Source organism: Metopolophium dirhodum, chromosome 4 (genome assembly GCF_019925205.1).
Source record: "Metopolophium dirhodum isolate CAU chromosome 4, ASM1992520v1, whole genome shotgun sequence".
Taxonomy (NCBI): domain Eukaryota; kingdom Metazoa; phylum Arthropoda; class Insecta; order Hemiptera; family Aphididae; genus Metopolophium; species Metopolophium dirhodum.
The window spans coordinates 16,572,255-16,598,135 of NC_083563.1; the positions used below are offsets into that span (position 1 = coordinate 16,572,255).

The 25,881-nt window shown below is 27.7% G+C and overlaps 1 protein-coding gene and 1 pseudogene across 1 annotated transcript; one reads left to right on the forward strand and one right to left on the reverse strand.

Moving 5' to 3' along the window:
- The first annotated feature begins 46 nt into the window (after nucleotides 1–46).
- LOC132943559 (ring canal kelch homolog) lies at nucleotides 47–20,980 on the forward strand (annotated as a pseudogene).
- Nucleotides 10,548–14,447, reverse strand: LOC132943254 (zinc finger MYM-type protein 1-like). The gene is made up of 6 exons (XM_061012155.1): nucleotides 14,053–14,447; nucleotides 13,752–13,871; nucleotides 13,380–13,481; nucleotides 13,251–13,310; nucleotides 12,978–13,175; nucleotides 10,548–12,811 (listed from the first exon to the last, which is right to left on the reverse strand). The coding sequence occupies exons 1-6, from the start codon at nucleotides 14,258–14,260 to the stop codon at nucleotides 10,701–10,703; spliced, it is 2,799 nt and encodes a 932-aa protein (XP_060868138.1). The 5' UTR covers nucleotides 14,261–14,447; the 3' UTR covers nucleotides 10,548–10,700.
- Nucleotides 20,981–25,881: the final 4,901 nt, after the last annotated feature.

Consider the following 25,881-nt stretch of genomic DNA (forward strand, 5'->3'; position numbering starts at 1 on the left):
TTATTATTTTTTATAGTCCGTGGATATATCTTAAATCGTGGATACCACATATATACAATATTGTGTTATTGTATATATCTGTGGTGGATACGAACAAATACGAACAATTTATGATAATTGTCTGAACATTCAACATGTTTAACCTAGCTACACTGTCTCAGTTACCAAGGAAATAAGAATGCACATTGAAATGCTTATTGCTTAATGCTTACACACTTATTGACTTATCTCATATAGACATAAATTATAAAAACTTTTAAAAATGTAACTTTCTTGTAAGATTGAGTTAATTATTTCCGCATTTATTAGTACTATTACAAAAGAAGGTGGATACCGCTCTGCCGTACAGTAGATTACAAGTGCCAAGTGGGTAACTGTAATGAATGATAGTCTATGCATAAATCTTATTCACAAAGTTATAGACCTGTATAGTATTATACCATTGAGTATCCTAATTTAGCATATAATAAATAATAAATTATTGTAAAAAGTTACTTTTTTAAAAATAATATTTTACATTTGATTAGTTGACGGTACCTGCATACTACATTACTTCATAATTACTAGGTATACTGATGATGGAATGGCTCAATGGTGTTTGTTTTACTTTGTTAAAGTAAGTTAATATTACCATCTATGTCCTATACATGTATAAAGTTTGTAATTTTGGGTGTATGGATCCATCATTTCCCTAGTGTGCTCGTGATAGGACCATACGGGAAATAGATAAATAATACATTTTGATTGGTTTCCTATGTCATGGAGGTGTAGTGACATCTTTGTCAACTACAGTTTCATTATTTTGTAGTAACAATTATGCTACCAATGCAGTATTTTTTTAGTGAATACAGAATAGTACAAAAAACCATCATTGTGTTCAAAGAATAATGAATATTATGTACTTAGGTGTATAGACATATAAAATACAACATTATTTGTTCCTCCAGAGTCCAGATGAAAGTTTGTATACTACAAAATCTGTACTAGAAAATATAACGAAGATATACATATCCGTGTTAATTTAACAAGTGAGAAAATTGTGAAATAAGATTTAGGTATATGATGATACGACATACAAGTTCCTTATATTGTGTAGAATAGAAATCATAGAAAAGTATACATAAATTTATAAAAGATATCTTTAGATTTAAGTTTAATTATAGGCAGAATTAGTGCTCGTCTTAGATCATATAATATGATCTAAAGTTCTTGTATATCGACCATATCATGGTAGAATCTTTATTTGTCTATGGGATCTATAGCCTTTTGAGAATTAACATGCGATGTCATATAGGTAATAGGTATTTTTTATTTATTAACAATGTGTGATAAATTAAATTGCATAATTAAGTTTCAACTATTATCTATGTTATAGGAAAATCAATTATACCAGGATATTGAGTACCAAGTCAGGTAAACATACCTTTTTGAATAAATTGCGCTCAGTGGCAGATCCAGGGCTTAATTTTGGGATGGGGGGGGGGGGGGGGAATTCTAACTTTGCTTTCCTACTGGATCCGCCACTGATTGCGCCTAGGACACAATTTGTGTTACTTTTTCCCCGACAGCTAATATTTATAAGTTGTTCCTAAACTAATATTGATAAATAATTTAAAATTTAATGTATATTTTAAATTAAACATACAATAGTATTAATAGTAATACTATACACAATATGTAAATCATATACTTACATATGACTGCTAATCAAAAGAAACAGTCAATTACAATTTATGAAATAATTACTAATTACTGACGTGTAAGCATAATATTATACTATAACTACTTATCGATTGAGAAATTTGTTTAATTCATGTACAAATAACAAAAAACTATTCGGCACCAGTCCAATGTGCGACCTAACTATTCAAAATATAATGTTTGTCTGAAATATTTAATTTATAATATTATTAACTTTTAAGTATTAGGTAATGTAGTAAGACTAATTATTACATACAAAATAAAAATGTTTTTATAAAATTAATAATCAGATTAAAAATCACTAAAAAAAAAGAAATTATTAATAATTTAACATGGAATGTAATTTGTGCCACCTTTATTTTAAGATAAGACTGGGACGCAATCGAGGGATTAGTTATTAGTATGCAATTTTAATGGTGTTATATCCATAAAAAATATGGAAGCCAAACAGACTTTATGTGGTCCAAAACAAGTTTTAAAATGCAATGGATGTGAACCAACAAAACTAAGAAATAGCTCCCACGTAGTTGGAGTATTTGAAGTGTTACAATTGTTACACAAGTATGTTGTTAGTGATTGTAGCTCAATAAAAATTCTATTTGCAAAATAAATAACAAATATTTGTTTTTAGAGAAGGAGTTTTATGTGATATTAGGATTGAAACTGATGATGGTACAATCATACTTGGACATAAAGTTGTTTTAGTATCTGCTAGTCCATATTTTCGTTCAATGTTTACTAGTTTTGAGGAAAGTAAAAAAGAACCGATACATATAAAAGAGTTGGATTCAACCACATTCCAAAGCTTGATTGACTATATTTATACTGGTGAAATTGTGATAACTGTGGAAAATATACATGTATAAAGAAAAATTTGATTTATTATACAGAGCTATATAATTCCATAAAATTGATTTAATGTATTATTAACAGGTGTTGTTACCAGCCGCAAATTTCTTACAGTTAGATTTTGTAGTAGGCGGATGTGTTCAATTTTTACAAAATCAAATTGTTCCTTCAAATTGTCTTGGTATCAAAGCATTTGCTGGTTTACATAACTGTATAGAATTGTTGGCAAATTCTGAAGCATATATTAAAAAACATTTTGTGTATGATAATACATTTATTTACATTTTACAGGTTTCATCAGTAAATTTTATAAATATATGATTATTCTTTTCAGAGAAGTGATTAAATATGACGAGTTCCTATCTTTATCTTCCGAGGAAGTGATTAAACTGATCTCTTATAATGACCTTACTGTTCCATTAGAAGAAAAAGTAAGAAAACTCAAATAATAACTGTCCTGTCTTAATATTGTGAATAAATATTAAGTTTCTTAAATATGAAAAAATAAAAAAATCTGTTTCAGCAGCACTGCAGCAGTTTGAATGTAGTATATTTTAATTACATGTTTACAAACAAAATTAATAGATGGGCTATTTTCCTGTAGCTGGTTAGGTGATAACAGATAAACCCAAATTATTTTTTTTATTATCTGCATAGTAAAATATCTATTGACGGTTAATTAAATTGAGCATTTAAGTCAAATCCAAGATTATAGATAACTAGGCCTCACTGCTACATTTTGAAGAAGTTAGGTTGATATTACAGTGTCCAATCTCAAACACCTACATATGTGTAAAAGGAAACCAAGATCTGTATACAAAATAAGAATTCTTGTGATACATAATTGTATTATTTATGAGATCTGGCAAAGTGGCAAACTTTCTTCAAATTTTGAGGGAAGCAATAAACATTTTTTGGGGTGGGTAAAATACTGATATAACAAACAAGAAAAATAAATTTAAGGCGCTGATTTAATAAAAAAATTTCTTTTGCTTATATTAATTAAATTGTATTTATTTGTATATTGTAGGTATATGAATGTGTTATTAATTGGGTACAATATGAATTGGAATGTAGAAAAGATTTTTTGCCCGATCTGATGGAACATGTACGTTTACCATTAGCTTCAAAACAGTATATATTAGAAAAAGTAGTTGATGAACGTCTTCTTAAACATAGTCCTAAATGTATGTTATTTGCTTAAATATGTCTTGTATTATAATTTAAAATTATAAATTATCATAATATTTTTAGGTAAAGATTATGTATTTGAAGTGTTACATTTTTATGTACTTAAGTCAGTACAGCCTTTCACTATTCCACAAAACATTCGGAGTAAGACAAGACAACCAGGTGGTTAACAAAAAGTATGATTATGTTTTGGTTAATGTTTAAGTGTTTTAAAAATTTGTGATTGCTGTGGGTGGTATTAATAACTCAAGTTCTCAGTCTGTTGAAATTCTTGATTTATCTTCACAATCACCATGTTGGATACTGATAGTTGACATGTTAATTAGTCGAAAAGATTTAGGAGTTGGTATATTAAATGATTGTATATATGCCGTAAGTTATACCTATATAGCTTATTATATATTTGAAATATTTTGAATATATTATTTTATATTTAATGATAGGTTGGTGGATCTGATGGTACTAGTGTTTTAAATAATGCAGAGGTTTTTGGTATTCAAGAATGGCAAATGATATCAAGTATGTCTAGTAAGAGAAGTCGGTTTGGCGTTGGAGTACTCAATAATCTCTTATATGCAGTAAATAATTATTTTATTTTTTATTTGTAATTTATAATTCAATTAATTATTGTAGGTAGGAGGTTTTGATGGTAAATCACGTTTGAAATCTGTCGAATGTTATGATCCCAGCCTTAACAAATGGGATGTCTATATGTCGCAGTGGAGTTAGTGTAGCAGTCTTGGACGGTGTAATGTATGCTATCGGTGGCACAACTGGGTCACTTATTCACAAAAGTTGCGAGGCCTATCAACCAAGTGCTGGAGTTTGGATGTCTATTGCTGACATGCATTTAGGTCGAGTCTTTGCTGGTGATTAAAATAAAAAAAAATTCTTTAGAAAATATTTGTAAAAGTGTATTGAATTTAAATTGTTTTTTTGATACAGGAGTATTTGCATTTGATGGTTTATTGTATGTTATGGGTGGAATACATGGATTTTTTAATTTGGATTCAGTAGAGATTTACAATCCCAACGCAAATACCTGGTCAATCAAAACATTTTCTACAAGTTTTAGCCCAATTTATGGTGCAGTAGTAGTTGATAGTCCTCGCATATTTTAGGTAACTTAGATTGTGGAAATATACATGGTGTATAATATTTTATATTATTATAGAAATTTAAAATCTTCTGTATGTTTGATTGAATGGGGTTTATATAATTTAAATTTACTTTTTTTGTTTTAAATTAAAAGCTATAGAAATTATTAAATTTTATTATGTTAACTAAACATTTTATTTATATTACAATCCTTGCAACTAACAACTCGTTGACTAACCAGTCAATATGTCAACATTTTTATCAATAGTTGGATAATCAAATGCTATTTATAGAAAGTTATATTTACCAAAACAGGCTGAATCAGTGGCTCAAATATGGGGGGGGGGGGGCTAGGTAGGCTTACTCCCCTCTGACTATGATGTAGCCCCCCTCCCCGAAAAAATCACTTATTGATTTAAATATAAACCCCCCATGGGTTATTTTTATATATTATTTGGTTACTAAATTAAGTTATAAAACAACTCAAGTTCATTGCCACCTTTTGATAAATATTTTACTGAATAACCAGTAATAATAGAGAAAAATTATATTCAAACATAATAATGCTTAATGCTTTAATGAAAAATAATAATTTATAGCCTTTATAACCTTGTCACAGTCACAATAACATTTTAGAATCCAAAAACCCCACAATTTTCAATTACTTAAAAAATGTATATACTTTTAAATATTAAATATATTATTTATTGTTTAAACTTTAAGCATAATTTATAACATAATTTGTTTATATGTTATAAAAACAATTGGATCTTCTTAACTTATGTCATTTTTTCATTTTGGGTGGTATTTCTGTAAGAATTTTGTATTGAATGTTGTATTAAGATTTTAATATAAAGTATGTAACAATAAGAAATGTTGGTGTTTAATATTTAAAAACTAGGTTAATAAAACAATCATACCTAACCAATAAAATTCCATACAAATTATACAATATTCAATAAGCTAAGTAACAACGCAGAAACAGGAATTCCACCAAACTAGGTTCAGAAAAAAATTAGTATAATTTTACTCATAGTCACGATTTATGATATCTTAAACCGTTCTCATAGTCAATAAGTACAATGTATCTAGGTTAAACTCAATATCAATATCATTGTTAGTAAAATTTATATTGAAAGGATACCTACATATGTGAAGACAGAAAAGGGACCAGTGTGGTGATCATGTGACGCGATTACCGTTATAAGTGCTTATAATATTTTTTGTTCGTTTATTTGTGTACGTCTGAATTAGTGTACGTACCTATACAGTTATTAATACTAAATTTGCTACTGCTACCAAACTGTTTGGTAAACTTGGTAAAAGTTTTTAATTTTCATATTTATACCAACTTATGTAGTTATGTGTGTAGATTAAAAATAATTTGCAGTATTTTGCTATACAATGAATGAATGAACTGATAAAATTGCTTGAAGTTTTTGTCTATTGAGCTTTTTGGAGACAAAATCATATCTAAGTGTGTGGTTTTTATAATCAATCAATGAAATGTCAGTGCGGGGCAATACTCCCCTTTGCCCACCTCCTAAACTACTCCTATCGTCTATATATATATTATACTTTAGAACATAACAAATACGCTGCCACTAAAGTCACTAATTTTATCGGAAGCGAGTACGGTGAAATAAAAGTTTTGGATTTTTCATGATCATAATATCGACAGAGTTGTTGAAATATGAATGAAAAAAAGACTTGAACATTTTATAATATGTAGAGTGTGAAAGCAAAAAAGCTAAGAAAATAATTAAATATGACAAATATTGACAATATACTTGATGGTTTTATATAGTGCCTATATTATGTAAAAATAAAAAAAGCGGATAAGTGGATGTCGCTCTGCTGGACAGTATGTTACAAGTGGGTCAATGTATATATAATGGATTGTATTAAACTTGAATTCAATGATATAATAATATCATTGTATAAGAAAAATGTTTCTGAGTGGAGATGGCTTGTCAGTCTGGATTTTTTATATTGTTATTATTTATTTATTATAGCCTGTTAGTTGAATTAATATTATAATTTTTTATTCGTTGCTATGGCGATAAACAAAGCGTTAGAAATTAAAATCCCATTTTTTGTAATTTGTCGGTAGTTCTTCCCTAGGGTAAAATTTGACACAAGGCTTCACTATATTGTTACAATAATATTTGAAAAATATTAAAAATTCTTAGTCTCAGTTTTTTTGTTATAAGCATTTAAAGTTAAAACCTTGACAAAATACGGAAAAATCACCAAAATCAGCAAATTATTTTGAGTTGAGAATTCATAAAAATTTTTCTTTTTAAAACTAAGGTTTGAAAATGTATTATAAGATTATTTATATGTTTGTCTACCTTTATCAAAAAAAAATGTCTACAAGCAAATTAAATTAAATTTTTATGAGCGTTTGAAGTCCATATTCTTACAATATTGGATATTTGCTCGATTTGTCATGCAGCGGTTTTGTTAAATTGTTGTTTATCAAAAACGAATACCTAACTGTAGATACATGAAAATTTGACTGAATGTTTATATTTTCATTTTTATACACCATACAATTATGAAAATATTTTGACTCTTTTTGAGCTGTTTACGGACATTGTCAGTTTTCAATTTTTTTAGTTTTTTTTTCTATAAATATCAATAAAATTTTATTTGTTGGGTAAAAAGCGTGAAAATTTAATGCAAGGCTTCTGATATATTGTTACAATAGCAGATGAAAAATATAAAAAATACATACGAACAATTTTTTTCATATGCATTTAAAGCTAAAATCAGGGCCTTGCACCCGAATCATTTATTCGGGTTTCGGGTTTCGGGTGCTGGATGTATTTGGGTGTTCAAACACCCGAATAAAAAATTTAAACAAACATTCGGGTTTTCAAAACCGTTATTATTCGGGTTAATATTGGTTAATATGGGTGCTGAGAAATCTGGATAAAACAGAACTTTTGATGACCCCCCCCCTCCCCAAAAAAAAAAAACAGAAAGTGTTCATGTTTATGTTATTTATAATAAAATATAAATGTTTTACCCAAATTCGCAATGTTTTTTTTTAACTAAACTAGGTTCATTAATGTACAGTAGTTACCTTTTTCTATGAACGATAAGAAATAAGACAATGGGAAACTAATTATTTAACTACCTATTCGTTTTATTATAGGCATTAGACTTCACGTAACTCATTTTATTTTACTATATAACATGTCTAAAATCTAAATGGGTACTAGACTTAAATAACATACTAGCATATTTAAAAAAAAATTGTACTTATTAAAAATATTCAGAAAAATTTTATTTGATAAGCAAACAAAAAACAGTCATCAAAAATCAAAATGTTTACAAGGCTTTCTGTGGTCAAAAAATAGTTAACTTGCTAGAGCCTAATCCCATTTAAAAGTAAATACAAAAACATAATGAATATTGAATAGGTATATTTTGCAAAATCAACAGTTACAACAGATTGATATTTTAATTTTGCATAATGTTACGTACCTATATAACAGAGTCGGGTGGCACTACTGAGTGCCCTCCCCCATCTGTTATTCTCGATATGTAAATACTATATCTAAATTACTTATTGTACTAAATTGTTGTATAGATTGTAATTATATTTTAAATAAAAAAAAAAAAAAACCTATATAACATAATACCTAGGTATTGATTATTTTGTGATGACTTAAAAATTAAAAAAAATTAATCTTTATAAATATTATGAATAATATTATTATACTATAACTAAAAGGTAATATAAAAAATATATAGGTACTTACAAATTGTACGATGAAATAATAATAAAATTGAAAATTGAGTAGGTACGTAGTGAGAGGCGCGTCGTAGACTCGTAGACCGAATATGATACAAATTACAAATGTACAATTTCCCACATGCCGAGTCGATGGATATAATAAATAATAAAATATTAAAATGTTCAAAATAGATGGCCATAGGGGCGCTGACTGTTGAGCCATAGACAAATAAAATAAAATATAAATTATGATTTCGTGATTACCGAAAAACTGGTAAATAATAAATATAGCCGCGTATTACGATATTCGAGTTACTAAGTTAGATATTATAGGACATAGGTAATTTCACTTTGGAAGTTCGTCGCAAATTATGAAATAACACAAGTTATTATTAGTTATTAGTGTTTGGTATTTTGGTCACGGCTGTCAATACTTTCAGTTTTGTTGAGACCACGTCTATTTTATATTGCTATTGGCTATATTTGGATTTATTTTACTAATAAAGTAATAAAGTAATAAATTATATCATATAATAGGTATAAGAAATAATTAAATACTTAATATTTTAATCAGAATCAATTAAATTATTAAACATTTTAATAGATTTTATTTTCAAGAAATTACCTATGATTGTTTGTTAGATAGTTCCTGTTATTATTATCATTGATTATTTAACTCTACAAAATCGAACTCACCACAAGAAATACTTACGAAATGATATGTCGCATGAAGAATGAGAAAAAAAAAATTATTCGGGATTTCGGGTTAACCCGAATATTTATTCGGGTTTTGGTTAACACGGGTGTTTTGAAAACAGAATCATTCGGGTTATACAGGTTTCGGGTGTTTGATTTTTTAAAGGTGTTTAGGGGTGTTAGGGGTTCGAGTTCAATCGGGTGCAAGGCCCTGGTTAAAATTTTGACAAAACTTATCAAATTTTAAATTTAATAATTATTGTGTAGTTAAAAATTTATAAAATGTTCTACTGTTAAAGCTAATGATTGCAAATTTAAAACAAGGTTCAACGTAAATGGGTAATGTATTAATTACTTTATTCACAATAATATCATCAAATATACTTAGTAATATCATAGGTCGACTGACTGTCTTCGCTTAGAATAGTTTTTTCTTATACAATATGATATATTATATCATTGAATTCAAATTTAACATCATCCATTACAACGACTCACTTGTAACCTACTGTACAACAGAGTGACACCCACTTGCCTACCTTTTTAAATTTATATTTAGAATGTAGGTATGTCAATTAGTTATTAATTATTAATATTATGCCAATTAGATTATGGTATAGTCATTAGTCTTATTATTCATAGTGTAAAATCCAAGCACCGTTCAATAAGTTTCGATAAACTATTTAGGGAAACTTTTAAAAATAAAAATAAAACTGACATAAGTCTAGGGATGGGGGGGGGGTCCGGACCTGGGGTTCGCCATTGCTAATGGATATTTCTTCTCGTGAGATTTCCACCATTCAAATGGGTATAAATTATATCTGATTCTGACTATCTGAGCAGCGGCTATCCTAAATAATTTTGATACTGCGCCAAAGTATCATTTAAATTATTTTCTTCACTACCATATAAAAATTTGGTCACAAAATAACATATTTACGTGGAACCTTGTTTTAATTTTTCAATCCTTAACTATAAAAGTTGTACATATAACTACAAAATCATTTTTTAATTTTAAATTTGATACATTTTGTCAAAAATCAAAATTCAAAGTATAATAAATAATAAATGCTTATAAAAAAAAATTGTGTCTATTATGTATTTTTAATCAATGGTTAATCGTTTCTTCCAGGACATTATCTCGGAAGAAGAACTGCTCACGCCAATTTGGATTTTCAGACGTTTATGACTTTTTGACTTTTGTGTTTTGACATAAGCGTGGTTTCGGTTTGGTTAGGACTTAGGTTAACGGCCAAGCCCGGATTAAGATAATTTTGGGCCTGGGGCCAAACAATTTTAGGGGCCCATATCCATAATCAAAATTTTGGTGACCCACAAATAAAAATATTTCAGAAAAAAAAATATATTCATCAATTTATTTCTTATTTTTTTTTTAAATACAAAAATAAAAATTTTATTAAAAATATTTTTTTCTAGATTTTTGGGCAGCAAACTCTTTAATTATATCATCGGTATTAATTACCTCCAAAACATCACTCTCTGAACACAAAACCATAAAACTATTTAAATTTTCTTGAGAAGAGCTTGTTCTATACTTGTTTTTTATTCGAGCTAATTTGGAGAATGCTCTTTCAGCCGAACAATTTGCAATAGGTATGGTTAGATATATTTTAATTGCAGTATACAAATTAGGAAAAGAAAGTAATAGATTTTTTTCATTGAAATGCTTCCAAATATCTAGCAGATAATCTTGTGTGTCATCATATGAAGGTTTACTGATAGACCAATATTTTTTGAATTGTATAATTTCATTTTGTATAGTATTATCAACATCTTTTTTATACAATAAAATAAAATTTTCAAGACTTTTATTAACTTCTTCTTCTTCATCAGTATCTTGTGGTAAAACAACATGTAATTTTGTGATGAACAAAAAATTGTTTTTTAGAAAACTATAAGCTTCAATTCGTTTTTCTAATTGTGAACAAAAACTATCTATAATAACATAATAAGTCTCTACTCTAAACTTGTCATGACCACTTAAAGATACCTGATTACAACCAGAGTCATTTGGAAATTTCTTTTTTTTTATTCTCTCTTGTTCATCGGAGTATTTCTCTTTTATTTTAGGACTAAGTTGATTTATTTTATTTTCATATAATGTACTGCACTTCCTCAAATTTGATACATAATGCTTTAATGATATAAGTAAATTAAGAGCTTTTAAAGGATCACAATTTATTGTTTGCAACTGTATTGAGGTCTTGTTGGATCTTTCTAAAATGTCATTCCATAAAAGTGCCATGTATCCAGTTTCTTTTTTTAAAATTTTTTTTAATAATGGTCTAGCATTTCTTTTAGTATCTTCATTTTCTTTACTATTAGGACTTATTATAGTTTCTAATACTTCAATAATTTTAGTGTAATTATTTATTAATGCTTTACAAGACTCTGTATGACATGACCATCTAGTATCACTTAAAGATTTTAATACTAGTAATCGATTACTATCACTTTTTTCTATAGATGTAGTTAATATATTCCATCTGTGAGTAGCACTACTGAAAAAATTATACAGTGACTGAAGAAACCCAAAAAAATTTACTGCTTCTAAGCAACAATTCACACTGTGAACTCCGACTAGGTTAAGTGAATGAGCAGTGCAAGGTACATAAATAGCTAAATCACACTTTTTTTTTACATATGCTTGTAGTCCTTCATAAGTTCCACTCATATTAGGAGCATTATCATATGACTGACCGCGACAATTTAAAATATCAAGTTTAGAATTTTTAAGAAAATCTTCTAACAATTTAAAGATTGACTCACCTTTGTGACTATCAATAGGTTTAAGCTCTAATAATCTCTCTTGTACATTATGTGATGTACAATATCTTAATACTATTGCCATTTGATCTACCTTAGATAAATCCGGAGTTGAGTCCAAAATTAATGAAAAATATTTACTTTCTCTGATTTCATTTTCAATATAATTAATAACACGTCTCTTTATCAGAGTTATTAATTCGTTCAAAATTGTTGTAGATAGGTATGATGGATGACCTCTCCCTTTATTACCGTGCAATTCAATATGGGTTTTCAAAAATGGATCAAACTCAGAAATTAGTTCAAGAAGTCCTAAGTAATTTCCATTATTTTTTACTCCAAATACTTCATTGTCTCCTCTAAATGGTAAACCACGTGAAGATAAATATTTAATAACTGCTACAACGCGTTTTAAAACATCAATCCAATATTGAGTTTCAGTAGATATTTGCTTACAGATTTGTTGATTTACGGAATTTAATGAGTTTTCTCGAAGTAGCCATGTAGTATTTGCTTCTCTGTGATACATGCTGTTTTCATGGTATGATATTTTTTCAAATTTTTTCCATTGATCAAACCCATTTTTTACAAAAGAGTTTTCACGATTCTTTGAAAAAAGCTTACACATAAAACAAAATACTGAACCCTGACTTGGAGAATACAAAAGCCACAGCCGATCACATATTTGTCCATTAGGTAAAGTTCTTTCAAACATTGCAGGCGTTAAATGTCTTTTATGATCTAAAAATCAAATAAATTAACTTAATTATTAAACATCAATGATATATAAACATAAATAAATTATAATAAGAATGTTTTATTAAAAAAAATTCTTTATTGAAAATTATTAAAAAAATTTAACAAGTAATAACAATAAAAATAAATAATGATTAAGTACTATATTTACCACTAATGCGTGCAGATTGAGTATACGATTTTTGTTTATTTTGAAAAAATGATGGCCCTTTTTTAATACAATAATCCACAAAATCATCATTTATTTTACTTGGCCAAAAATATGGATCTTTAACGGTTAATTCATCAAAGCTGTTATCATCAATATCTGCATGATGTATTGTACCAATATTCGTAGTATCCTTAACAGCTTTAATAATAACAAATATTGAAAATAAAACATTAACCACCAAATATTGTGAAAAAAATTAATTTTTATACTTACAAGTAGAATTAGTATTTTCAAGACCATTATTACTTTGATTTTGTTTGGCCGGTGATAAACCTACAAATAAATAATTTAAAATTTAAACTATAGATACCTATAATTAATTTATATTTGATAGGTACTTACAATGAGTATTGTTTAAGTGATCAGTCTGAACAGTTTCTTTTAAGTCAACATGCAAATTAATTTTATCTTTTAAATTACTGGAAACATTTTTGGCATTATCATCTAAAAAAAATTAATATTTAAATTTAAAATGTATTATATTATTTATATTATAGTCCAGTCTTGTTAAGTATTTGAGTAAATGTATTTAAATATTTTTATTGTATTTAGAATACTTTTTAAATACTTCTCGAATAAAGTATTTGGAAAGTATTTTAAATACGGTCTTGGATGTGTTTGTATTTAAGAATCAAATACTTTTATTTAAATACTTTACCTATTTTAAACTGTATTATACTAATTACTTATTAATATATTATTTTATATACTTACATGACATACATGCAATACTAATAGCATTAACTTCTTCTGGTATATTATAATGATTATTTATATCAATAGTGTCATCAAGTATACCATCCACAATACCATCCACAGTACCATCCACAATACCTAACATAATTATTGAAAATGTTTATTATATTGATATATTATATTTAATTATTTAAATACATTTATTTTTTAACTTAAGTGTTTGAACAATGAACATAACATGGGTTATATAATATGATAAATTATAAATATTATTGTTTGAATGCGTTCATTATTCTAGTTAAAATTCAAAGGTACTTACAATTGATATTAGTTTCATTGTTTATATTTTCCTTTGAGATACTATGATCTATTTCTATAACATTTGAAACTAGTTTATCGTCACTTTCATTAGTTAAAGAAAAAAATCCAGTTATTTTATTGCACTTAACAGCAGATGTCATTAAAAGATCTTCTTTCTTCTTTTTTCTCTTCTGAGCACCGCTTAAATATTTTTTACAGCCACTCATATTCGACTTTTACTTCAAATTTCAATAATATAAGTTATAAGTTGTATTTGTAAAACAAAACACTAACACTAACCACTGTTAAACGTTAAACGTTATTATGACTTCGACTGAAGACTATACAAGAGACAAGACTTGTTTCAGTATTGTTATCGTAGAAAAATAACATAAATAGAATTCGTCTGGTTAATAAATAATAATTATTGAGGAATATGTTTTATCATCAAAAACAGTTTGATAACTAAATCTATTATTAGTAATGATGTTTCAACCGTCGTAAATCGTAATCGACGGTATTCACTGTAGTACAGACTGTACTCGTGATTCCTATAATTCCATTGCATTATCATTATCATCCTGCTAAAAATAGACGATAGTCGATAGCATAATAATAACATAGGTGATATCCATATTCCATATCCATTATCAATATAGTATTTAGCCCACCACAGAGTACTCTATGTATAGGCGTATAGCTTATAGGAAACGTTAATGTATAATAATAATAATGATATAAGTTTATATTATTATTTATTATCATTGCAAATCTTTGTATTTTATCGCATTTAATATATTATATTTTACATGTTTCTTTTGAGTTTTGATTTACGAAATATACTATTATTACTATATCCAAATATTTCTGATTTAATAAAAAAAGTACTATTCGCCAAGGGCCCACTTTTGTTTAATATCCGTGGGCCCAGGGCCATGGCCCCTCCTGGCCCCCCCCTTAATCCGGGCTTGTTAACGGCATCGGTCGGCGTTTCGTCATTCGTCTAAAATTGTCGATCGTAAATCGTAATATTTAATATTTTACTAAGTAGTCTTAAGTCATTAAGTCAATGCTCATTTCAGTATTTCATAATTTCACATTAATTCACTGTTCACACTTCATACTTTTGGTTTTGAGTGTAGTGTAGGTATTCACAATTTCACAGACTATATTAAAAATATTTATATAGGTAGTCTGTGACTGACTGTGACAGTACTTATAAGTGTCTGGTATTCCAGTGTCCGCAGCACCACACTAAAATAAAATTGTGACATTGTCTGTAAGTAGTAAGTATGTACCACCTAACAAGTCAGAAGTCTCCAGCAACCTACCCACATAATTGTGTGTGATTCGTGAATTCCCTAAATCCCATCTTTTGTCACTCACCAATCTCTTGTAAATCCAATCTAAAATAATTTGTAATCTTGTAATGTTGAATAAATTAGTTTTAAGTGGATGTCAGCGCGCCATTAATGTTTTCTCCTTTGACCCCCCTGCAAACACTAAATTTACGTTTAATAGAACCAACTCCGTGTTCTTAATTAATAATATATTAAGAGTGAATTTACCTATAATCAAACTTAAAGTTAAGAGGATGTCACACCCACATGTGTTGCTCGGTCTTACAAATGTACAACATAGCAAAAACTGTTTTGCGCGGGACAACTTTTTTTTTCTGTGTTTGTAGTAGTGGCTCCTAAATTTCTGAACATATAGGGTAGAAAATTATCTACGCAAGAGCGTGCCCATATTTTAGATAACATAAATGTAACAAAAGTTATTTGCTTCTAAACTAAACATTTTGTTTTTGTTTTTTTAATTTGATTATAAAAAAGGATTGGTTAGTGCTATTAAAAAAAAGAGCACACTGTTGCACAGATAAAGTTCTTCTTTACGTGTTGTGAAAATTTGGTTGTTCTACAACAAATATGGTACAAAGAAAGTTGTCCCGCACAAAACAGTTTTTGCTAATTGTACATTTGTAAGACGGAGACAACACATGCGGGTGTGACATCCTTTTGAAGAACATTACCTGTGTCGCTATGTTGGTTTTTTTACAATATATTAATTTTTATGCAATTTATAAGTACCTTTAGTATCAGCTCTCAATATTTTTTTATTGTGATGGTATAAAAAACATTCCATGTTAGGTAAATACATTTTTACCAATCTTTAGTGCATATCTTTTTTAATTAATTTTCAGTTTGACGATTTCCATTCCATGGGTTAATCAACTAAATAAAACTTATAAGAGGAATGTTATCCACAATTAATAATCCAATATATTGATGTAGGTTTATCTATATGTCTGGCTTAATTAAAGGCAGTTATTCTGATTTCAACTACCAATTTTCATTAACAATTATTTGTTCACAAATCGCAAGTAAAATATTCATAAATTATAATATGGAAAACCTATCATATCAGTTACCACACTCTAATTGAAGAAGTTCAAAATAAAATAAAATTTTTGATTTGAATTCTAGTAATGAAATAGATTTCTATCTTAGTCTGTATTAATTTAGATTTTTTAAATAAAATTATAATAAATGTATAAACATGCTCATCCCTAGTTATTGGTCATACGATGGGCTGAGCTCACTTTTTTCAAAAACAAATCATATGATGTATGAAGCATATTATTATTAATTTCATGCTAATTAATAATTAATAATTTCAATCATTATCTATATTTATAATAACTTAAATATTACTATCACTTATCAGTTAAGTATTTATAAGAATTATTTTATAGGTCCTCATTCTCTCAAATTGTAATATTCAATATTCACACAATAAGCATAAATAAATTATCAACCATTTTTAACATAGCTTAAAAGGTATTATGTCTGTGAAAGAGATGGATGCTGTACAAACGCAAGTCCTGGAATCCAATAGACGTGAACCATCAAATTATAAAAATAGTTGTCACAAGGATAGAGTATTTGAAGTCCTTGAATCTTTACGCAAGTATGTTATGAGTGTTTTGCCTCTAGCAAAATAACTTCTAGTTATATATTTTTAATTTTAGAAATGAAAATTGTTGTGATATCAAGTTACAAACAGATGATGGTAAAATAGTATTTGGACATAAAAATATATTGATATCAGCTAGTCCTTATTTCAATGCTATGTTTTCTAGTTTTAATGAGAGCAATAAAGATCTTGTTAATATAAGAAAGTTAGATTCCCACATTTTACAACTGCTGATGGATTATATTTATACTGGTGAAATCATTGTCACTGAAGAACATGTACAGGTATAAATAAACATTTGATTTGTTTTGTATTTCCATTAAAATTATTTATTTGTATTGTTGATTTCTCAAGGGTTTGTTACCAGCAGCAAATCTCTTACAGTTAGACTATGTAACAAATGCATGTGCAGACTTTTTAAAAACACAGTTGGATTCTTCAAATTGTCTTGGTATCCAAAGATTTGCTGACGTACATAACTGTGTGAAATTGTTGACAAGTTCTGAAGCATATATTAAAAAACAGTTTTTGTATGATTTATATAACTTAATTTTGTGGTTCCATCAGAAAATTGTATACATTTTTATTATTATTTCCAGGGAAGTGGTCCAATTTGATGAGTTTCTATCTTTATCTTTTGAAGAACTAATTAAGCTAATTTCCTATGATGACCTTTTTGTTCCATTAGAAGAAAAAGTAAGCAAACTAAAATTGGTAATTGTTATATTTTAATATTGTAGATCAAATTAAATTTGCTTAAATATAAATATGTAATATATTCTTTATAGTAGGTATCAGTTTTAAAAAAGTATATTTGAATCACATATTGCAAAAAAATAAATTAGTATTTTATTAGTTAGGTATATATTTGTGTGAATGGGTTATAAAGTCAAATAATTGTTTTAATATCGGCATAATAAAATACCTAGTTTTTGACATTTAGTGGGGAAATCACCATTATAAAAAATACACTTAACTGCTATAACTGTAAAGGGTTATTTCTTATTTTAATCTAAACATACTAAATCTTTATCAGCTAAATATGTCTGTGCATAGTAATTGGGTCCCAGATTCCTTAGAAATCTTTCTTAGATATTATACAGTTTCTTCTTCTTCCCTCTAAATACTCATTTTATTATAAACATTGAACTGATTTGAATATTTTGTAGTATATAAAATTAAGAATATTTTGGTTAGTCGAATACAACATACAATAGAAGTGTACTTACTGAATGAAGGCACATGAAGTCATTGGGCCGGGCTTGCCATAATTCCCTATCTTATATGTGTAAAAGTTGATCGCTTTGTTTATGTACATAATACTTAAGTTGTGTTTATTTATTCAGGTGTTTGAATGTGTTATTAATTGGGTAAAATATGAATTGGAATGTAGAAAAGGTTTTTTGCCCGATCTGATGGAACATGTACGTTTACCATTAGCTTCAAAACAGTATATATTAGAAAAAGTAGTTGATGAACCTCTTCTTAAACACAGTCCTAAATGTATATTATTTGCTTAAATATGTTTTTATAATTTATTATGAGTTAATATTTGTTATTTTTTTAATTCTTGTAGGTAAAGATTATGTATTTGAAGCGTTGCAGTTTTATGTATTTAAGTCAGTATATCCTTTCACCATACCACAAACGATTAGAAGTACACCTAGGAAATCTGGTGGTTTACAGAAAGTATGATTCCCGTTTTCATTCATTTATCATGACTATTATTCTATTAATTAATTTATTTCAGATTGTTCTAACATTTAGTTATTCTTCCGCAATGCTAAAGAGTTTTACTAACTGGTTTGACCCATTTATTAACCTATGGCAGATTGCACCAGGAATGACTAAAAGCCGCAATAAAGCTGGTTTAGGTGTAATAAAAGAAACATTTGTATTAGCCTTGGGTGATGTTACTAACTCAAGTTCTCAATCTGTTGAAATGCTTGATTTATCATCACAATCACCCTGTTGGGTACAGATAGTTGACATGTTAGTTAGTCGCCAACATTTAGGGGTTGGTGTTTTAGATGATAGTGTATATGCTGTAAGTTACACCAACATATACATATATATAAATATTGTGTTATAAATGTATATTATTTCAAATGCTAGGTTGGCGGACATGATGGTACTAGTTATTTAAATAGTGTTGAAGTCTTTGATGTTAGCATTCAAAAATGGAAAATGGTATCAAGTATGTCTATTAAAAGAAGTAATTTCGGTGTTGCAGTACTCAATAACCTACTATATGCTGTAAATACATATTTTATTTTAAGTTTGTCATCAAATTAATTTAATTTAATTTGTATAGGTTGGAGGCTTTAATGGGACAGATTTGAAATCTGTTGAATGTTATAGTCCCAGTGTAAACACATGGACCCCAGTTGCAGAAATGTCAGTAAATCGCAATGGTTTTGGTATTGGAGTCTTGGATGGTGTTATGTATGCTATTGGTGGTATTAATGGAACAGTAGTTCATAAAAGTGTTGAGATTTATAGACCAAGTACTGGAGTTTGGACCCCTATTGCTAATATGCATTTGTGCCGACATAATCCTGGTAGTTGTTTTAAAAAAATCCGTTTTAAAAAGTATATTAAAATTAGATTTTAATTGTTTTTTTTTAATGCAGGAGTATTCACATTAGATGGTCGATTGTATGTTATTGGTGGAAAACAAAACTCTACTATTTTGAACTCTGTAGAAATTTACAACCCAGACACTAATAATTGGTCAATGGAAACTTTACCAGTTAGTGGTACCCAAATTTATGGTGCAGTTGTCGTCGATAGGCCACCTCATTTCAGAACTAATTAGCATGTGTGATGTCGTTTTGGTAGTTATAATATATACATATTTATGATACATATTGTATTGTTATACTGTCAATTTTAGATTATTTTCAGTTCAATTAAACAAGCTAATAGGATTTATTAAAGTATATTATACCGGCTAAATATTATATTTAAATTATATCTCTTGCAACTAACAAGTTGTGTAGAAGAATATTGCTGTAGCTGCTTGATATTGTTATTTATCATATAGTCAACTTCATAATATTAGTATTTATTTATGTATTTCTTAATTCTTTTATTTACATGATTTCCGTGGAAGCAACAGAATCAGTACCTATTTGATATTTAGAATAAATAAAACAGTTATAATATTACATAGGTATATATAACGTATAACAGACTACACAAGTGATATATTTTGCAATATCGAAATGGTCCAAGGCCATCAAGACTGTTATTTAGACATTATTATTTATTAGCAGCTTGAAGAATGCGGTGTAATATATAATTGTACTCACATGATGTCATTTGTCTATGTTCAAACCAAGACAGATTTCTATAAGAGTGATGTGGAATTTAAAAATGATTAGCTATTTAGCTGCAATGGCCAGGGAGGTCGGGAGCATTATGTTATGCGTTTTAGGTAAACACTTAGTTGTAGCCTGAGAACATAGACGGAGCCAGAAGTGTTTAGCAATATACAGAATCTAAATCGGCCCACCACAATTAGGGGGAGGAGGCTTGGGAGGATAATCCCTAAAATCGGTAAAATGTTATTAATGGTCTCTTTATATTTAATAATAATTTAGATTTAAGTATGTCATAAAGATATAACTGCATTACCTTTGTCATTATATATAAAAAAAAAATTATATTTATAATATTAACATAAATAAAATTCACTCAAAAATATTATAAAGACATTCATCTCTTTAAATCGTCTATTACTGCATCAATATTGGGCCAAATGTAAACTCCTATTAGTTCTCACATTCGGTTTACCTTTATTGCAAGATGCTAACGATATTGAAGATTGCTTTGTATTTGATTTGTTAGAAAATATGCCATCTGACGATAAAGTCCAACAATATTGCGACTATTTATCTGAAAATTATATTTTTTCGTTTTCATTATTTCCTCCAAAATTGTGGTCTTCTAATGATACTACAAATGCATGTGAATCATTTCATTCAAGATTTAATAGTAGTTTTATCATCATCATCCAAATCTCCATTTATTCGTGAAAGTTTTGAAAGATATTCAGACCGAAACATACATTAAAATTAGAAGCAGTCATACAACACAACGCAGACAGGCAAAAACTATTTCTAAATATCAATTTATATTTAATCAAAAAGATAAATATATACGAGGAGAAATTTCACGTTTAGAGTTTATCTCCAAAGTATGCCACAAAAATATACGTAAATGATTATGACTTAGTATTGTTTTATTGAATTTTTGATCATTTTTTTCAAAAAATTTTTATTTTAAACGTATGTGATTTTGACTTGTTTTATTAACATTTTTATTATATTTTTCAAAAAAATTATATTAACTAAGTATTGTTTTATTGAATTTTTTATCATTTTTTTTCAAAAATTTTTATTTTAAACGTATGTGATTTTGACTATTGTCTTATTAACATTTTTATTATTTTTTCAAACATATTTTATTTTAGGATTAAATGATTATGACTATTATCTTATTAACACTTATTATATTTTAAAAAGTTTGTTTTAATCGTAAATGATTATTGTTTTATTAACATTTTTATTATATTTTTCAAACCATTTTTATTTTATGTGTTAATATATTGCAAAACTGATATTTTTTACAGCAATACGGTATTAATTTTTTGTAGAAGTTAACACTATCTTTTATAGGAGTTAACACTATCTTTTATAGGAGTTAACACTATCTTTTGTAGGAGTTAACACTATCTTTTGTAGGAGATAACACTATATTTGTAGGAGTTTACCATTCCCCCAATATTGAGTGCCATTTTCTGTTCTACTGTTAATATCATCAAAGCATTTAATCTGTCTTGCTTCATGGTAGATCTCAATTTGGATTTAACTAGGGTCAATTTAGAGAAAGACCTCTCAGAAGTACTGGGATCACTACAAACTTTAGAATGACATTAATTTATTGGTTAAAGTATTTATAATGATCATAAGACTTCATCAAAATTAACCATTTATGGATTTTACCCTGCATGCCCCGTGGCTCCGCCTATGACTGAGAATGACTTATGGTAGCCACGAATATGTATGACATTTTAGAACTTATATATCGACTTTATTATATTTAGATAATCTTTTAGTTATTCTAAAAAGAATCCTCCTAATTATTATAGGTAAAAAAATAATTCGAAACACCCAGTTTTGTTTTAGAAGGAATGACTCAGCCCTTCACCAAATGCACAGAATTCCGCAGACGTATCCCAAATTCCAACCTCCCCAATTTAGTCACTTGCAGATAATATCTGTATGAGTTCTTCCCACCGAGACATCAATATCTAGTTCAACCAATGGAAAATAAAAATAAATCATCAAACTTGCCCCCTTATGATCAGTCCTCCACTATCGTTGAATAATAAAATAATTTCTATTGTCACCTCAGTTAAATACTCAGGCATGCATCTTAATAATTGCCTAACTTGGTCATGACTATTACTAACTGTTTTTCACGACGTTTCAGCTCGACTGTGCAAATGCGTAATAACATTGAGATAGTAGTGGTAGGTACCTACATTTTTGTTTATTACCTATCAATGTATTAATTCTTTCTTACTGTATTTACAAAAATGGAAAAACCATCGAAAAATACTCTAAAATATTGTTAATATCAAAAAGAAACACATAAATGTTTATTATTATCCCCCATCCCCCCTTCACCCGTAAATATGCCGCTGCCTTGCAAAGACATCTCTAACACTACGTGCATATCAACTTCATAATATGGAACAACACTCGCCGAACAGAGTATAGTTACCACGAATAATGTAAGTTACCTAAATTCATATAACGTTGACGCATACCTATACTAGACTCAAAATATAAGATGCAATACTACACTAGTAGTATCTTACACTGAAATACCATACTAAACAACACCGTTACGCGTGCTTATGGTTTGCACTTGCACATATAAAATTTATTATTATTCGGGGATTCGATCTCATATATGTTTTCTTCCAAAATTAGTAATTTCATCTGATGACAACTGCAGGCTACTGACTATCTACTGTATTGACTAACCACTATAGTCGTCGGATCAAACTTCTGAAAACATATTTGAATTCTTCATGAAGTTTATACGTTTATTTGTTAACAATTTTCCTACTTTTTTTAAATTAAATTCCTAAAAAACGCTTAAAAATTAGATTTTTAAATTTTAAGTAAATATAACGAATCCAAATATATTTTTAGAAATTTGATCGGATAAATAAGACATAAGTAAATATAATTTGACAAGATTCATATTTTTAACAAAAAAAAAATAATTGTGTAGTACGTTATGGACATGTGCGTGAACACATAACTCCACTGTAAATAATCTTGAGTCGCCAAGTTCCAGCAATGCTAGTGTATCTTTACACTAACAGATTCTTACATCATCCGGTTTTTTAACTCTCATATCTGCGTCCTATTAAGATAGAATTGTTAAAATTGAAACATTTATTAAGGTTTTCTTAAAGGAGAAAACTTCAAAGTTTACATTTTTGTTATTTAGTAATAAATAAATATAAGATTTCTTCCACTTGTCGACAAAAATTATTATGGCGTTGTGGGGCACAAACGAATAAATTGTACCACGATTCGAAATTTAATATTTATCACGATTTACATACTGAGCATAGGCGCACAAGGCCGTATCTAGAAATTTTTTCGGGATGGAAGGTCCAAAACATGTATATTCTGATTTTATTGAATTTAGGTTTTGATTGTTGGTTAAAAATAAGAATTATTGATGCTTATAAAAAAAAAATTGTGCCTATGTATTTTTAATATTTTTCAACTGCTATTGTAACAATATATCAGGAGCCTTGCATTAAATTTTCACGCTTTTTTACCCAACAAATAAAATTTTATAACGTATCTTTAACGTTATACATTACATACCTATACCAAATATTGTCGTCTGTATTTTATTTGGCTTAATTTTAGATTCTGAGTGAAACGATGAATGTATTGATTTTACAATGATGTGTGTTTTTTTTTTTATTTTTTTTTTTATTTTTTTTTTTAATTTTTTTTAATTTTTTTATTTTTGTGTCTGTGTACACGATAAGTAGTCGAAATAATGCTTCGATTTTCGACTTCAGTATCTTGTTCGATGGGAAAGTGAATATCGTTGGTGCATTGGGGAGGTCAAAATTTTAATTTCCCAGTAGTTTTCAAAAGCGATGTGAAAAACAAAAGAAAAATTAAGGAAAAACGGGAATTTTTACGCAAAATCGATTTTTAACAAAATCGATTTTGGTTATTGGTGTAACTCTAAAACAAATGACCGTAGATGCATGAAATTTTCACTGGTTGTTTATATTTGCATTTTCTATACACAATACAATTTTGAAAATAATTTGACTTTTTTTGAACTGTTTACGGACATTGTCAGTTTTCAGTTTTTTTAAATTTTTTTTCTATAAATATCAATAAAATTTTATTTGTTGGGTAAAAAAGCTTGAAAATTTAATAGAAGGCTCCTAGGTTATTGTTTCAAAGGCAGATGAAAAAAATTAAAAATCCTTAGTCACAGTTTTTTTTTATACACGTTTAAAGTTCAAATCTTGAAAAAATACGGAAAAATCACGAAAATTTGCAAATTATTTTGAGTTAGAAATTCATAAAAAATTTTCTTTTTAAATCTAAGATTTTAAAATCTAATACAAGATTCCTCATAAGTTTGTCTAACTTTATCAAAAAAAAAATTTCTACAAGAAAGTCAAATTAAATTTTTATGAGCGTTTTAAATTCATATTTTTACAACATTAGATATTCACTCGATTTCTCATGTACCGATTTCCTTATTTTCTTGTAATTCAAAAACGAATAACTGTAGATACATGAAAATTTCACTGAATGTTTATATTAGCATTTCCTATACACCATACAATTTTGAAAATATTTTGACACTTTTTGAGCTGTTTACGGGCATTTTCAGTTTTCAATTTTTTTAGTTTTTTTTTCTATAAATATCAATAAAGTTTTATCTGTTGGGCCAAAAAGTGTAAAAATTTAATACAAGACTCCTGACATATTTTTACAATAGCAGTTGAAAAATATTGAAAATACATAGGCACAGTTTTTTTTTATAAGCATTTAAAGATCAAATTTGGACAGAATTTATCAAATTTATAATTTAATAATTATTTTGTAGTTAAAAATTTATAAAATGTTCAACTTTTATAGCTAAGGATTGAAAATTGAAAACAAGGCTCCACGTAAATAGGTTATTTATAAATTACTTTATTCACAATAATATCATCAAATATACTTGGTAATATCATAGGCTGACTGACCGTTTTCGCTCAGAATCGTTTTTCTTATACAATGATATTATATCATTGAATTCAAATTTAACACCATCCATTACAGTGACCCACTTGTAACCTACTGTACAGCAGAGCGACATCCACTTATCCACCTTTTTTTAATTAGTTTAACTAAGAAAAATAGAGTTTACGCCAAGCAAAAGAGGGAAACAAATGGTAGTAGACAAGGCCGCAAGGGCCAAAAGTATATATTGTCTATTGGCTATATTGTGTAATGTGTATTATTGATATTAATATTGACTACCTACGATTTGAAAAAAAAAATGTATAATTGATTATTTTTTTTTTTTAAAAACGTGTAGGTACCTATTATTCATAATTATTTTTTAAAATTCGTATATTATTGTCTATTGACTATGTGCAACGTGTATTATTGTTATTAATATTGACTATGATTTGAAAAAAAATTGTAGAGTTTATTATTTTAAAAAAACGTGTGACAAAAAAAATGTCTACAAGAAAGTCAAATTAAATTTTTATGAGCGTTTTAAATTCATATTTTTACAACAGTCACTC

Bases quoted from the DNA above. Each gene is read 5' to 3' on its own strand.
- LOC132943254 (XM_061012155.1), bottom strand. From the start codon at position 14,260: ATGAGTGGCTGTAAAAAATATTTAAGCGGTGCTCAGAAGAGAAAAAAG. The intron at 13,872-14,052 runs GTAAGTACCTTT...TAATTATGTTAG, and splicing joins CAATGAAACTAATATCAATT to GTATTGTGGATGGTACTGTG. The intron at 13,311-13,379 runs GTAAGTACCTAT...ATTTATTTGTAG, and splicing joins TCACTTAAACAATACTCATT to GTTTATCACCGGCCAAACAA.